This window comes from Miniopterus natalensis, chromosome 4 (genome assembly GCF_054644295.1).
Source record: "Miniopterus natalensis isolate mMinNat1 chromosome 4, mMinNat1.hap1, whole genome shotgun sequence".
In the NCBI taxonomy this organism is placed as follows: Eukaryota; Metazoa; Chordata; class Mammalia; order Chiroptera; family Miniopteridae; genus Miniopterus; species Miniopterus natalensis.
This window is the reverse complement of record NC_142084.1, coordinates 6,079,640-6,093,880: the sequence shown is the minus strand read 5'-3', so window position 1 is coordinate 6,093,880 and position 14,241 is coordinate 6,079,640. Positions and strand designations below refer to the sequence as shown.

General features: G+C 53.9%; 1 protein-coding gene across 1 annotated transcript in view; it reads right to left on the bottom strand.

Moving 5' to 3' along the window:
• SYNPO2 (synaptopodin 2) overlaps window positions 1–14,241 on the bottom strand; it is a 123,473-nt gene that overhangs the window by 12,253 nt on the left and 96,979 nt on the right. Inside the window, exons 3-4 of the mRNA XM_087815901.1 lie at window positions 10,907–11,712; window positions 6,407–8,514 (exon numbers count right to left, since the gene is read on the bottom strand). Coding sequence (XP_087672027.1) covers window positions 6,407–8,514; window positions 10,907–11,712 — 2,914 coding nt within the window. The remainder of the gene's footprint in view (window positions 1–6,406; window positions 8,515–10,906; window positions 11,713–14,241) is intronic.

Here is a 14,241-nt window from a genome sequence, read left to right as displayed (position 1 = left end):
AGGGCAAGGGGATCAATTACCCTGCAGAGGCCGGGTTGCTGACCCTTTGTCCCGGGACAGGGGTGGAGAGGGAGAGGAGCAGCTGCCTGCTGCGGCTGTCAGGGCCCGGCTGCCGGGCCTGAGGCGGGCGGCCCGGGACGGCCCGCCAACTGCCCCACTTTCCGTGGGAGAGGCCTCTTTAAGCCTCCACCCTCCTTCTGAGAATATATTTAACTTAACAGCGTGTCCTGTGAGGGTTCCCTTTACACTGCCAAGGGCACCTCACTTGTTCGAGTTCACGCTGGCACTTTGAATTGAGCACAGCTGACCTTGGGTTTCTGTTTAAAAAATTAACGCACACGCCGCTCTGCTCCCTGGTTCAGTCGTGTGGTCGCCCCTCCCGGGCTCCCCATCAGCAGGGAACACGGAGAACCTGTCTCGCCGCTGCGTGTTTCTCCTGGGGAGCTTCCAGTTACTTCTGTAACTGGCACCTCTCCCCTCTCCCGGCTCAGGAGCATCACCTCTTCCTCCCGAAACAATGCAAGAGCCGGGGCACCCGCAGCTGCTTCTTCCAGGGCGGTTTTCCCCGCTCTCGGGGCACCGCCTTCACCAGCAGCCGCAGGACGCAGCGGGGCCTCCCTGAAGCCGCTCCGCACGGCCCGAGACCTGTGCACACGGAGCGGGCTCTTGGCAAAGAGTGTAGGGGGCGCCCCATGGTCGGGTCTCGGGGAGTCCGGGTCCAGTGGGGCCAGGGACACCCTGCGGCGGGTGCTACAGGGAGAGCACAGGCGTGGTGTCTGATCTCCAGTCCAACTCCGGCCCCTGCTGATACGCTCAGTGATTGTCGGAGAGGCTGCATTAGGTGCCTGGTCTGTGAAAGGGGACAGTCACGGCTTCCCTTTCAGGGTGACGCTGAGGAGGGAATGAACCCCCAGGGCAACTGGTCTCGAGGGCAGGTCCAGACTGAGTGTGGGCCACTGTGGAACACTGTGCCTCAGAATCCCACCTGTGATCCGTTCCCGGGGTCACATGGTACTTATCCCCTGGGGACGACTGGTTACAAGAGGTGGCAGGACGGGGGAGGGAGGCACTGTGAAGGGAGCCTAAAGGTACAGATTTCAGTGATAAAATAAATAAGTCCTGGTCCGTAATCTACGCATGGTGACTACAGTTAATAATACTGTGTATTTTTCACAAGAAAAAATCTGTGTGAGGTGAGGGATGTTAACAAGACTTACTGTGTGGTGGTTTCACAGCATATACATGAGTCATTATGTGCACACCTGAAACTGTTACATGTCCATTATAGTCAATAAAAAGAGAGATCATCTGTGAAAGATACGCAGTGCAGTCCAGGGCCTACAGTTCATGCTCAGTTAACGGTGGCTATTGTCATAACTCAGATAAAGTATTCAATGCAGCTCGGGCAGATCGTGGGAATTTAATGCCAGCCCCCCCATGTCACCTGGCTTAGATCTCAGTGCTGGACTCAGGGCCTCTGGTGGCCTTGGAAATAGATCCCACCAAATGAGGAGATGGAAGATTCCCTGACCTCTGCAATGCCTCCCAAAGAAAGCCCCAAACCAACCATTTGCTTTTTGCTATTTACTCTCTCAGTGTTTCCCTAGACTGCATTTCTTCCCCACTCAGACCCAGAGGCAATCCTTTGTGGGGTTTTCTATGAACAAACCACTAGTAGTTGTCATGAGGCCCGAGCAGTGAGGCTGTGAGCAGGTGTCTCTGAGGTGTGTCTGAATGTCATCGCTAGTGTGGCACTGTCACCATCAGGTGGAGGGAGGAAGGTAGGCTGCAAAGTCGGTCCTTGTGATTGTTTTTATTAGGGACCCTGAATGTATATTTCGCCAGTCATAAAGCACACAGAATTTAGATCAACATGCCAAGAATGAGGTAAACGTTTAGAACCAAAAAAAAAAAGAAAATTTAAGGAAGTCTATGTATCAGTAAGAAAAAGTTACTTAAACTATAGGACCTTGTGGGAGCCTAACTTTCTTTATACATGAGATATACTGTATTAGCTGGCCAGCCTTTGAGAAATGTCAGACAAGATTTGGTATTAAATTTTTAAATTAAATTTCTCTACATTTGGTTGCCTTTGAGTAGTAAGTTCTGTGATTTCAAAGTGCCAAATGGTAAGTTAGTGTACAAATACACAGACCGTGGAGACATGAGTTTTTTTAAATGTAAGAAACTGGCTGTCCCTGAGAACATGGAGGTCTCGGTGGCTCTGACTGGGCCCTCCAGAAGGCTGGCTTTATGGTCATCATGCTCCACAGGACGGCCCATGTTTTTATACTTTAAACAGTTAAATCGTAAAGGCAGAAACGGAGACGGGCCTCTGCTGGCAGCTCTGCCTGGAGTCTGGGTCCTGTGGGAACCTCTGGCTGGCCTGCTGGGCCCCCGCCAGCTCTGGTGGGAAATCTAGAGAACTCAGTGCTTCGTGTTCCCAGAAGACTCGCCACCGACCTCAGCGGCACTGCTGTTACATGAGTCTCTGTGTCCCCCAGAGTCCATGATAAGGGGACAGGGGCCCAGCCAGGGTCAGCGTCTCTGGGAATATAGTGTGGGTCTCAGAATTCACATATTTTTCTCATGAACTTTTAACAACTTTTAAAACAAACTTTCAAAAGGGAACAAGCTCACAGCCCAGGGCTTCCCTCTGGAAGCATCGTGAGCATTTAGCTTTTCAGAAAACAATCACTTCTTGGTGACTGTCACCTGCCTGACCAGGGGTCCCAGGGCTGCTGGAGAGCAGGTGCACTGGCAGGTCCCCAAGTCAGAACCCAGCAGAGCCTTCCATAAAACATATTCTCATGGGGAAGACGAAACTCAGACTCTCACGGCTGTGTCTCGGGTGTCACTGTGAAAGAAAGTACCCAAGTCAAGTGCTCGGGATGCCTGTCACTGCAAAGTGACCTCCAAGGATCGCTGAGTACCAAACCAGGACAGGGGTCCCCCCTTCAATGTAGACCCCTGGGTTCCCACATCTCAGATGTGACTTGTCTCCTGGCCAGGTGTCAGGTTGCAGAGTGGGCCCAATGTCCACAAAGCCCACCCACTTCTGGAAGGGGGTCTGCACTCTCCAGACCCGTGGCAGAGCCCCCGCTTACAACTGCCTTTCACTCAGTCGGTGTCCTACAGTTAAAGTGAGTTCCTTCTTGTGGCGGTTAAGTGAGATACATGTTATCATGAACAATCTAGATATATTTTAAAGTACAAGCCTTCACATGCTCAAGAATGACAACCCAAATGTGTGTTATAAAACATATTCCTAAATATGTAGTTTATACTAGCAATCAACAGTCAAAATGCAGGAACGGTGCGTTTTTTCCTCTCTCAAAACAAAGTGTGTCTAGTATTGAAATATTAGAAACAAAACTGTAAACGTTCTAAGATCAAAGTGGCAGCAATCAGCTCCCTGCCTCACAGCTGTCCTCTTACAAGACCAGAGCCCCTGGGGTGGCTCAGCACCCTGCACTGGCTGGAAGAGGGGTGTGAGCGGTTGTTAGGGGGAAGCTCATGGAGAGAGGTTTGCTTAGGGTCCTGCGGTGAGTCAGGGCTTGTGGTTACCTTTTGTTGATGTTCTGGTGCCTGTAAACCGTGCAGTGGGTTCCCTGGGGTGAGGCTCACAGGCACCTAACCCAACCTGGGTGCCCAGTTCACCAGCAGTGCGATTGTGCTGATTGATGGTGAAACCTGGCTTCACAGGTGCTTTGCCTGGACACTCAGCTAACAGCGGACCAGGGGAGAGGAAAGGTGCTGAAACTAAATGAAAACTGCCTCCTCGAGCCCCACAACTAGCCAACACAGCCCACACCTGCGGCCCAACAAAGCCAGCACCACCAGGTTGCAAAGGGAGCCCAGGGGGAAGGAAGCTGGGCCCCTGAGTCCTAAGTGTCCCACCTGCCCCGCTGAGGTCATTGCCACAGCTCCCACCAAAAGGTGGCGATGCAGTTTCCTGTACAGGCAAATTCCAGGGCCCTGTGGGGAGAAAAGGCAGAGGACGTCTCTCTTGCTCCAGGGAGTAGGCTTGGGCCCTCTCCCTCCCTGTGCCCACCCCACAGGGCGAGGTGAGGCCTCCTCCACAGGTGTGGTTGTGTGATCAGGATGACACGATGCTCCCTGGTCCCAGTGGAAAGCGTGGCTGCTCTGCCCACATGCCTGGTGTGTGCCTTAGAAGCTCTCTGGGGACCCATGACAGTCTCAGTCATGTTCCTTGTGTCGCTAGTCATGAACCCCAAGAAGAGCTCTGCTAAGACCACCACCTGTCCAACAGGGAGTGGACTGAAAATACTTCTCTGTCTGCAAACCGTAGGCCGCTGGACAACGGGGAAGACTTCTGGCTGTCACCGACCCGGCTACTTTTGAACGGATGATCTAAGCCGATACCATGGGCTCCAGATCCCCCCCCCGACCCATGTCGTTCTCTGAATGCTATGTAAAGAATGCAAAGGGACAGGACTGCTCTCTCCCCTGCTTGACCCCAAGAGGCCTTTTTCGGTTGTTCAATTAGGAAAGAATGCAAAACGCACAGCATTCTACAGGCTTCCTTTGCAGCGGAGATTACAGACAATAGCGTTAGGCAGTGGGCAGGTTGCTTCTTCCTTCATCCCCTATTCATCTGCTAACTGATTCCCCAAAAGGCGAAGGCGAGCCCCAGGTGCTTCCCATGCATGCAACCTCAAGGCAAGCTGCCCCCGGCCAGGGAAGCTTTCCCCTACGAGGGCAGGAGACCGAGCCCCACTGCTCCGTGGCTTAGTGCTCTCTGTGTGGTCCGCCTTAGACGTACCCAAGGCTGGGAGACATGGACGTGCTCGCCAAAAGGAAAAGTAGACGTCTGGGGAGCCAGGCAAGAGAAACATCAGAGAAATGGCACAGGTCAGAACAGCTCACAGAGGGAAGATTCTTAAAAAACGTACATGAACAGATAAAGAAGAAAGTAATGTTTTAATCAGATGGTGAAAACAGAGCAGATGGACAGTGACAGCAGAGAGAACAGGAGCACAGGTGTTTTCGGGGGCTCCTACGGTGCACCGTCCCCTGTACCGGGCACGCTCTTGTGAGCTGTCTCTAAGCACAGCTCCTGCAGGGAGTAGGTGGTTTTTCCCCGGGGCTGTCAGAAACGCTTTGTGATTCTCTACGCGAATTCACGTTGAATAGTTTCCAGCATTGCTCAGACTCGGACTTAAAATAGATATGAGCCAGGTCTCCGGGTCCCTGTCAGTGGCCTGGCCAGCGTCCTAGCCAGCTGGGTGACGGACAGCATGGTCTGTGACCAATCCCACTCACCGGGTAACCTTGCGTGCCTCCTCCGGGGCCGTCAAAGATAAATCATAAAGTGAAGGTGAGAGATTAGAACTGCAAGGAACAGTGGGAGAAGCAATTGTCGGAAAGCAAAACAAACACAAGGAAAAAAATCTGTGAGGTCCCTGGGAAATGGTGCTAATCGCTGCGTGAGCTCACCCTCCGGCCTCCACGCGCTGGGTTCCCGCTGCTCCCCAGCAGCCTGGGGACAGGAACCCTTCTCTCTCCAATCCTGTGGTCTCCGGGAAGACGACTGTCACATGGACCTTTATCTGCAGCCCGCCCACCTTCCTACCTTCCTCCACACCCACCTCCGCCCGGGAAAGCCAGCTGTGCTTCCCGGGCACCTGGAGATGTGCTCGCTTAGTCTCCTGAGTAACGGGGGCGACGGGAACCACTGTCTAAGGTCAGCTTCCTTCGCCTGCATCCCGTTTACTTTAAAGATGCCTCCTGAAGTGGGTCCGTCTGTGTCAGACATCTGGCAGGGAATCAAACACATCTCAAGTGCTCAGTAATCATCAATACCCTCTCTCAGCCCCCTAACTAGCCATGTACCTGCCGACAGTCCCCAGGCGCCTTCTCTGCAGTGTCACCCAGGTGGCTGAGGTGGAGACCGGAGCCGATCCCTATCCTCAATAAATTTCTCACCCCTTAACACTAGTAATAGAGAGAAATCACTACTTAAAAGGAACCTCAGTCTATGCACGTCATGTATGCTTGTGACTTTGAACCCTCTGCCCCAGGAGCACCGGCTGGGCCCTGACGTTTGACAACGCCGATCACTGCCTGTCTCGCTAACGCATGAACCCTAAGTACCTGCTTACTTAATATCATGGCACATGTCTCTTTGGGGTGTCCTGGATTTTTTTTTAAGTTCGCAAGGAAGATAAATAGGGCTGAAGTCAATCTGAGTTAGATTGTGGACTCACTGACAATACCATGCTCCTTGGACCCACACTGGGAGGTGGCATCTGAAATTAAGTAGGTGCGGGCTTGCTAAGCACTCGCGGGGACTCAAGTAACACTGCAAACAATTGGCTTCAAGCAAAGTGGGCGCCCGGCTTCCGCTACAAGGTTACCCTTCGGCGATCGAGGGTTTCCACACCTGCGCTGTGACACCACTCTTCTTGGCGGAGAACTTGGGCCTTGGTGCCACAAAATAGGAGGCGGAGGCCGATTCCTGCTTTGGAGAGCTGGGGACACCCGTGGGCACTGGGGAGGCGCTGACGGGAGAGGCGGCCTCCGCGAAGAAGGCGGGCTGGGGGCCGCAGGCGGGCACCGAGTACACGGAGGCGGCCCGCGCGCCAGCGGGCGAGCTGGCACCCACGGCCCGGGGCGGCGGGGCGCGCGGGGCGGCCGGGGCGACGCTGACCTTGGCGGACGGCCTCTGGGGGAGGCCAGCCTTCGCGTCTGGAGGCTGGAAAGTGAACAAGGAGGCGTTTAGCTGGTAGGGTTGGTGCTTCATGACATCCAGGGCGTTGAGCGGCTTCTTGCCCTTCTTGCTGGCTTTGGAGGCCTGTGCGGCCGGCGGCTGGGACTTGACAGCAGCCAGGGGGTAGGAGGGCGAGAGGATGGGGTTGTAGGCCACGGGCGGCGGGGCTCGCACGTTGGGGGAGTACTTCCAGCCGGCGGGGAGCGACGGCGTGGGGGACTGGGCGCGCGCGGCGCGGGCCTGCACGGAGTCCGCGTCCACCACGTACTTCTCCATGCGCGACTGCCGCTTGGCGAAGAGCTGGGCGCCCCTGCCCTGCATCCCCGGGAGCTCGCCGGGCCGCCCCGCCGCGCCCCCGAGCGCGGCGCTCCCCGCGGGCGCGGCCGCGGGCTTGGCTGCGTGGTTCGCACCGGCCACGGCCGCCTGGGGGGCTCTGCAGGGTCCCCCCGCGGGAAGGGCGCCGGCGGGCCGCGCGGGCGGGCAGGACGGCGGAGCGGTTTTGAGGGACGACGCCACGGAGCCCTGCGGCGGGGTGGCCGCGGGGAAGGCCGGGGGGTGGGCTGGGGCCACGCCGGGCGACCAGGCGGGAGGCACGGGGGACACGGGCGTGGCCGGCTGGGAGGCCGCCCTGACGGCGGGTTTGGGAGCCACGGGCGGGGGCGTCTTCTGCTTGGCCGACGCGCCCTGCATGAAGTTGCAGGCCTCGGCCCCCAGGCTCAGGTAGTCCTCCTCGGGGCCCGAGTCGGCCCCGGCCCCCGCGCCCGCGCCGCGCCTGCCCTCCGCGTTCTGCAGCAGCGACAGGAGCTCGGGGTTCGGGCTCACTTTGGGCTCCTTAAAGGTGAACATGGGCTTGGTGGTGCTCCTGCGCTTGGCCTCCTGCAGGATGCCCGTCCTCTTGGCGGGCACCGCGATCCTCTCGTCCCGGGAGGCGATGCGCTCGGGGGACCAGGGCGCGGGCTGCGGCCACGGCGGCGGCTGCGAGGGGCTGGCCGGGGCCCCCGGGGGCGGCGTGACCGCCGAGTAGGGCGGCGGCGCGGGGAGGGCGGCCGCGGGGCTCGTCACGCGCGCTGGGCAGAGGGCGGCCGCGGGCTGGGCCGCGGGCCCCGGGAAGGGCCGGGCCGTCCTGTTCGTGGGCGCGGCCCGCGGGGCCTCCGCGCCGAAGCCGTTGTGCTGGGGCGCGGGGCCGGGGCCGGGGCTCACCTCGAGGTAGCTCCGGCTCACGGCGCCCTGGCCCGTCCCCGCGGCCTCCTGCGCCTGCCCGTGGGTGGCCGGGGCGCCTGGGCCGGCCGCCCCCTCCTCCCGCTGGGCCGAGATCTGGTCCATCCTCTCCCTCCTCCTGGCGAACATGAGGGCGCCCTTGCCCGAGGTGTCAGGCAGCATCTCCATCTTGTCCCCCGGGGTCGGCTTCTTCCCGACGTCCCCGAGCGCAGAGGCCCAGTTGAAGGTCAGGGCGCGCGCGCCGTCGTCGCCGTCGGACGGCAGCTCCTCGTCGGCGTCCGACTCGCTGGCGCCGCGCAGGGCGGCCTCGAACTCGGCCTCGCAGGCGCTGTCCCAGCCGGCGTCCTCGGGGTCCCCCGCGTCGCCCTGCGGCCGCAGCGCCCCGGTGCCGTAGCTGACCAGCGTGAACCTCCTGGCGCGCCGCCGCCGCCGCCTAAACATCAGCACCCCCCGCGAGCGCGCGAGCGGGCTGGGCGCGGCCGTCAGCAGCTGCGCGATGCTCCGGCATCGGGACTTGGCCTCCTGCTCGCGCCTCTCCGACAGGCTCTCGCTCCTCCGGAGCCCTGGGGGGACAGAGGCACACTCAGCGGGCTCCGCGCCCCCCGCCCCCCTCGCCCGCGGCTCTGCTGACCCGGGGCCTCGGGGACGCGCCACGTCCCGGGACCTGCGCCCAGCCGTGCGCGGGCCCGAAACCTCAGCTACGGGGACGCAATTAAAGCTAATTAAAAAGGCACTGGTTCCTGGAAAGCAACTTCAGAACATATCTTGTACTTCTCCGCTTAAAAAATAAAATGTTAACATAAAACTATTTCCAAGCATTTTTTAAAAAGCAGGGGTGGGGTGGGGGGGCAAAAATGCTAATTAGTTTAATGTTTTAATGCAATGACTTTAAATATTCAAGTTTTCTCCTTTGTGTCTGTGTTTGTTTTCTGTCTGACTTTGACTTCCCTCCAGTCCTTCCAGCCATGGAGACTGAATTCATATGAATGAGGGAGGTGAAGTGAGTAATTGGAGGTACTGAGTCATGATTAATAACTCAACATGCGATCAAACAGGATCAGACACGCGGTCGTGTGATGTCAGAAACTTCAGCTACAACGGTGCCTACACAGATTTGTTTGTAATGTGTTGCTATTTAGGAAATGTAATACAGCTTCAATTGCAGCAAGAATAAGTGCAAATCTTGGGGAAATTTAAAAATTATATAATTAGGGACCCTTTTAACGGTGGGTAAGAGCTGATTCGAAAATTAAATCATTTAAAATGAGAGCTTGACAGCTTTAAAATAAAAATTTAAATTTAAAATCTTATCATCATTGTTATAAAAAGAAATTGGTGGCAAATTAATGTATAGCATTAATTAATTATAATCCTGTATGCAGTCAGAATGAGCACGATTCACAAATAAGTTTTGAACACCTCAAAATAAATAGAAATTTCAGAAAAATGTTTTGAGTATTTTATGATTGAAAATTGGCTCTGCCCGGCCGGGCGTGGCTTAGCGGTTGAGCGTCGACCTGGGATCCAGGCGATCGGGGTTCGATTCCCGGTCAGGGCACATGCCTGGGTTGTGGGCTCGATCAATGACTCTCTCATCATTGATGTTTCTATCTCTCTCTCTCTTTCCCTCTCCTTTCCTCTCTCTGAAATCAATAAAGATATATTAAAAAAGAAAAAAAAAAAGAAAATTGGCTCTTTTGTACTAAAAAAAAATCAGATTTAATGGTTAATTTTTAAAAAAAAAATAGAATCAGAGTAAGTAGTTTTATAACAAAGTTACAGATACTCACTGGTAATAAAATATTTTTCAGGGAAAACAAAGTGCATGGTCATCTAAATGTGCTTTTTTCCTGACTGCATTATTCAAGTTAGTATGAAATTGACAGTCGCAGTTGCACACCTGTCACTAACATCACTGCCAACATGCCAAGTATGTGAATCCGCCTTATTGCACTTGTTTAAAATCTATAAATGTGAAGATGCCCACAGATGCTTCAAGTATATGGAATGATTGACAGCACTTGCCAATGAAGCTACAAATGGTCATGCTAAAAATATGCTTTGAAAGGAGTGACAACAGGTTAGAAGACTTAATCTACTGCTTTGAATAACCGAGTGCATTACGGTCATGTCTCCCTCAGGCATCCCCTCAGCCTTCAGCTCCTAAGTGACATTCCGAAATGTGTGGAAAAAGGAAAGAAAATAACAGGAGTCATAGAACCTAACTGCCGTCTCAGCCTCATTCTTTCCCTAATCACTCCGCCGGGTAAAACGAGGCACTGGGAAGAGCCTTGACTTTAGACCCATTTTCTGCTGGGGGACATTTAAACGCTTCCACGTGGCCCTGGAGACTTGGCCGGCTGTCCAGAGGTGGGTGAAACGCGCCGCAGTCTAGTGAAGACTTGCAAAACCGGCAGGATCATGTAGCTGCCGGCTCCCACATGTCCCTGTCCGTCAACCACTTCTGCAGGCGTCATCAAGCTGCACAACCGTTTGCTTCAAACGAGGACCTGCCTCTAAGATCAGCCGTGCAGCCCGCGCTTCACAGCGCCTCTGAGCAGCGGACTCGGGGTCCCTGACATTTAAACTCGAGAGCCCACACTGCTTCCGTGCTCTCATGTGCTGCGTTAACGTGAAATACGGCAACATGCTGAGACAAGTCAAAAAGCAACGGTAACAATGTCACTGTCTTTCACAGCGACTGTGCCTCTGGGGGTAGGAGAAAGTGCATTAAAAACACTTGACTCTGCTACAGAGTTCAAACTTACTGTTCCCAATTCAGAAACTGGTAGCGTCCCCAATTCCACTTTGTTATTTTGTGCATTAATAATTTTTTAAAAGCTAATGAGAGACATAAGAAAAAAATCTTTAAAAGAAAAAAACCACCCGTGCAGCCCAAGCAGCAGCAGAATGCCCAGGCCCCCAGCCCCTCAGCCGGCCCCCGGCGGGACTCACGTGCGTGGCGCGCTCTGTGCTTGTGAGGTCTGCTGTGATCTCTTGCCGAGCTCGGATCTTCCCCCTGCTCGGTGCCTTCTGATGAGACGGCAAAGGCTACCAGAGAAGGAGGTGCTTCTGACTGCCCTCCTTCCAGCCGGGAATCCACACCCCCCGCCCGCGGCCTGCACCCTCCCGCCTGCTGCCTGTCAGAGCAGTCCAGGACCACTTCCACTCGGGGCAGCCCCGCCGGCCCGGCGGCCGGCCCCTGGATCACTCTCAGCTCTTGGCCACTGCAGATCTGGATGATCTTGCTGGACTGCAGAGAAGGGTCCCCTTTCTCACTAGTGGGGACTGAATTTATGTGGACGGTCCCGCCGTGGTGTGAGTTAGGATCTGGGTCAGGACACTTAGATTTTTCAGTCCCCAGGAGAGCCACTGTGGGGGAACCAGTGCCCGTGTGCATGTCCTGTGACAGGGACAGTTGTAGCTCAACCACAGGGCCCGGCCAGCCCGAGTCTGCCTTCTCCCGTAAGACAACCTCCTCTGCTGAGTGTCCTCTTGTGGGGTCAGGCATGTGGGGAGCCTCAGGGTAGCTCAGGCCCGTTTCTTCTTTTTTGTTCCCAGAAAAATCGGGACCACTCCCTTGGTCCTCAGCGAGGGGGGCTCCACTCGTGATGAGGGTGAGGCGGGGCTCCCCTTCCTGGCTCTGTGCAGCCGGTCGGATCTGCAGGGTGGTGCTTTCCACATACCCCTCGGGGGGGAGATGCTCATGGGTTTTGTTTTCGGTTTCAGAGACCAAAGTCTCACTTACTCCACTGGAAGGTCTGCACACAGAAAAATCATTGCAGACAGTTAGATCAGCGCGCCCCACCTGCCGAAGAGCTTCCCGACCCTTCTCGATGCCTCAGACAGCAAGTCAGTGTCTCCTAAACGCCAGCTGCAGCGCATTCGGAAATGGAAACTGGCAACGTATTTCTATGATTTTTAAAGATCTTCCAAATAATTTTTTCCTTAAAGCGAAGCAAAAAGGCCCACAAGAGATCACAAAACCTAAATCCATCCTAAATTCAGCTTTTAATTTTTAAAAGGATGGGTTATAGATACATGGATACTCTTTAGCTATAGGTATTTGGTTGTTTTGTGTTTTTTAAAACTATGTTTGTTCTGATCTGAGAAAGCATTTCAGTCTTATTGACTAAGTTGAGGTCTGGACGGTATAAAGTCACATAAGCACACCCAGCAGGTCAGAGCAATATTATTGCACAGGTGAGCCACGCGACCCTTTCAGGGGCTACGCTTTCTTGGAAGGATGAAGCTCCAGCTGGGCCGCGGTTCGCCTGTTTTGTAATCGGTGGACCCGCCCAGCACTCTGGTGTCGAGAGAAAGCCTCTCCCTGCTGCAATGGGTCACTGAGTCATGGGGTATTTATACTCCGAGGCGCCTCCCTTCTTCCTAGTGAACCTGTCACTGGGGGCCATTTCCTTACAGGACCTCTGAAGTCAGGCTGCTCCTCTGTCTCCCAGCTGAGGAGCCCCGTTCTCCTCACCGTGATCCTTTGGTTTCGACCTTAACATTCCCAGTTAAGGTTTTGCAAATTTGGGTTTGCAAGAAGCAATGTCAATTTAAGGGTTAAGCAACTTCTTGCTAAAACCCTAATTGAAACCCTACCTGTTTTGAGAAGGGTCATTCACAGAACAGTTGGAGGAGATCCCTTCATTTCTCACGTTTGAGAGGTGGTGTTTTTTTGTTTTTTTAAGCAGCAGCAGTGTCCTCTGCCTCCCTCCTCCGCCCTCGAAATGCACCCGCTGTGGAGGGCGGGGTCCTCAGCTGGAGGAAGCGAGCCCTACTTCTGTCTACTGAAGGGAGCTGGCCTGAGAATTTACGTGGTCGTGCAGTTTCAGCCTAATACAGCAGCTACTCCTAACTTCGCTTTTGACTGCATTTAGCAAAACTAGACTAGACTAAACAAAAACAAGCAAATGACATGCAGCTTTCTCTAAGCATGTGACCTGTGACACTTCCTGGTAATCCACAAAAAATTTATAATACAGTATTTTTAAAACATAGTGACAGCTAACGAGCTCTTTCTCATGTGGGAGACGATGAATACGCCCTGTGCAACTGGACGTGAGGGTACCGGGAGGTCAGAGCGCTTTGATGGAGGAAGGCTTGGAGGGAACTGGATTAGGTCACTTTGAATTATGCTGGCAATGACTCAGGAAGCGGAGACGAGAGTCTGGATTCATCCCAGCCCTGGAGGCTGTAATGCAGGCAAATCGGTCAGATCAATGTTAGCACTTACTGATGGCCGAAATAAAATGGATATACACAAATAAAACCATGAAAGAGGTTAAACTAGAGGTTAAAGCTTTATACCTTAAATTGCTCATTTCCATTCAGTCTACATAGGTACTCAGTTCCACAACTTGTGTGTCATTGTCATAGGCAGGGACGCAAAATTTGACACCCCAAAATGTGTCTCTGCCAGGAGGATGACTTTATTTTTAAGAAACAAAAGACTCAGGAAGAACCTTTGACCTGCCCCCTAACTGCCCAAGAGAAATGAGGCAGAATAGAGCTCTCACCAGAGGTATCTACAGAGAACATGGGCGGGGTGTGGTGGGGAGGCTGGAGCCTGGAGCTCAGACCCCTCTCTGTGTCCCATGGTCTCTTTGTGGCCCAGCAAACATTTGTTTACCAAACAGTTGCTCCTTCCTCCCCTTTGAAATGCCAAACCACTGCCCATCTCCTTAGCTCAAGGTGGTGTCCAAGCCCAGCTTCCCTCAGGCCCCCTGGTCTTAATGAGCCCCCTGTACAAACAAACATAATTAAATTTGGTTATTTTCTCCTGCTGATGTCTCATGTCAATTTAATTCTTAGACCACCCAGAAGAGCCTAGAAGTATAGAGTAAAATTTCCTTCTCCCCAATTCCTTCTCCCATAATTATAAATTTTTTAAAAAATCTTATTTTAATAAAATTTAAGATAATAGAGGCTTAATGATAAAGAAGCATTTTAAGATAGCTGACCCAGCTCTCTCTGGGCAATTGTCCAGGAAAAGGGCACTTGCCCTCTAGTGATAGAGGACAGTTATGTGAGTGGGAGAAATATTTAATTCCAGGAAACAGCATTCAGATACCAGAGTGGTGATGGTGATGATGGTGATGGGTGATGGTGGTGGTGGTGGTGGTGATGGTGATGGTGATGGTGGTGGTGGTGGTGATGGTGGTGGTGATGGTGGTGGTGATGGTGATGGCGGTGATGGTGGTGATGGTAATGGTGGTAATGATGGTGATGGTAATGACGGTGATGGTGATGGTGGTGGTGGTGGTGGTGATAATAGTGATGATGGC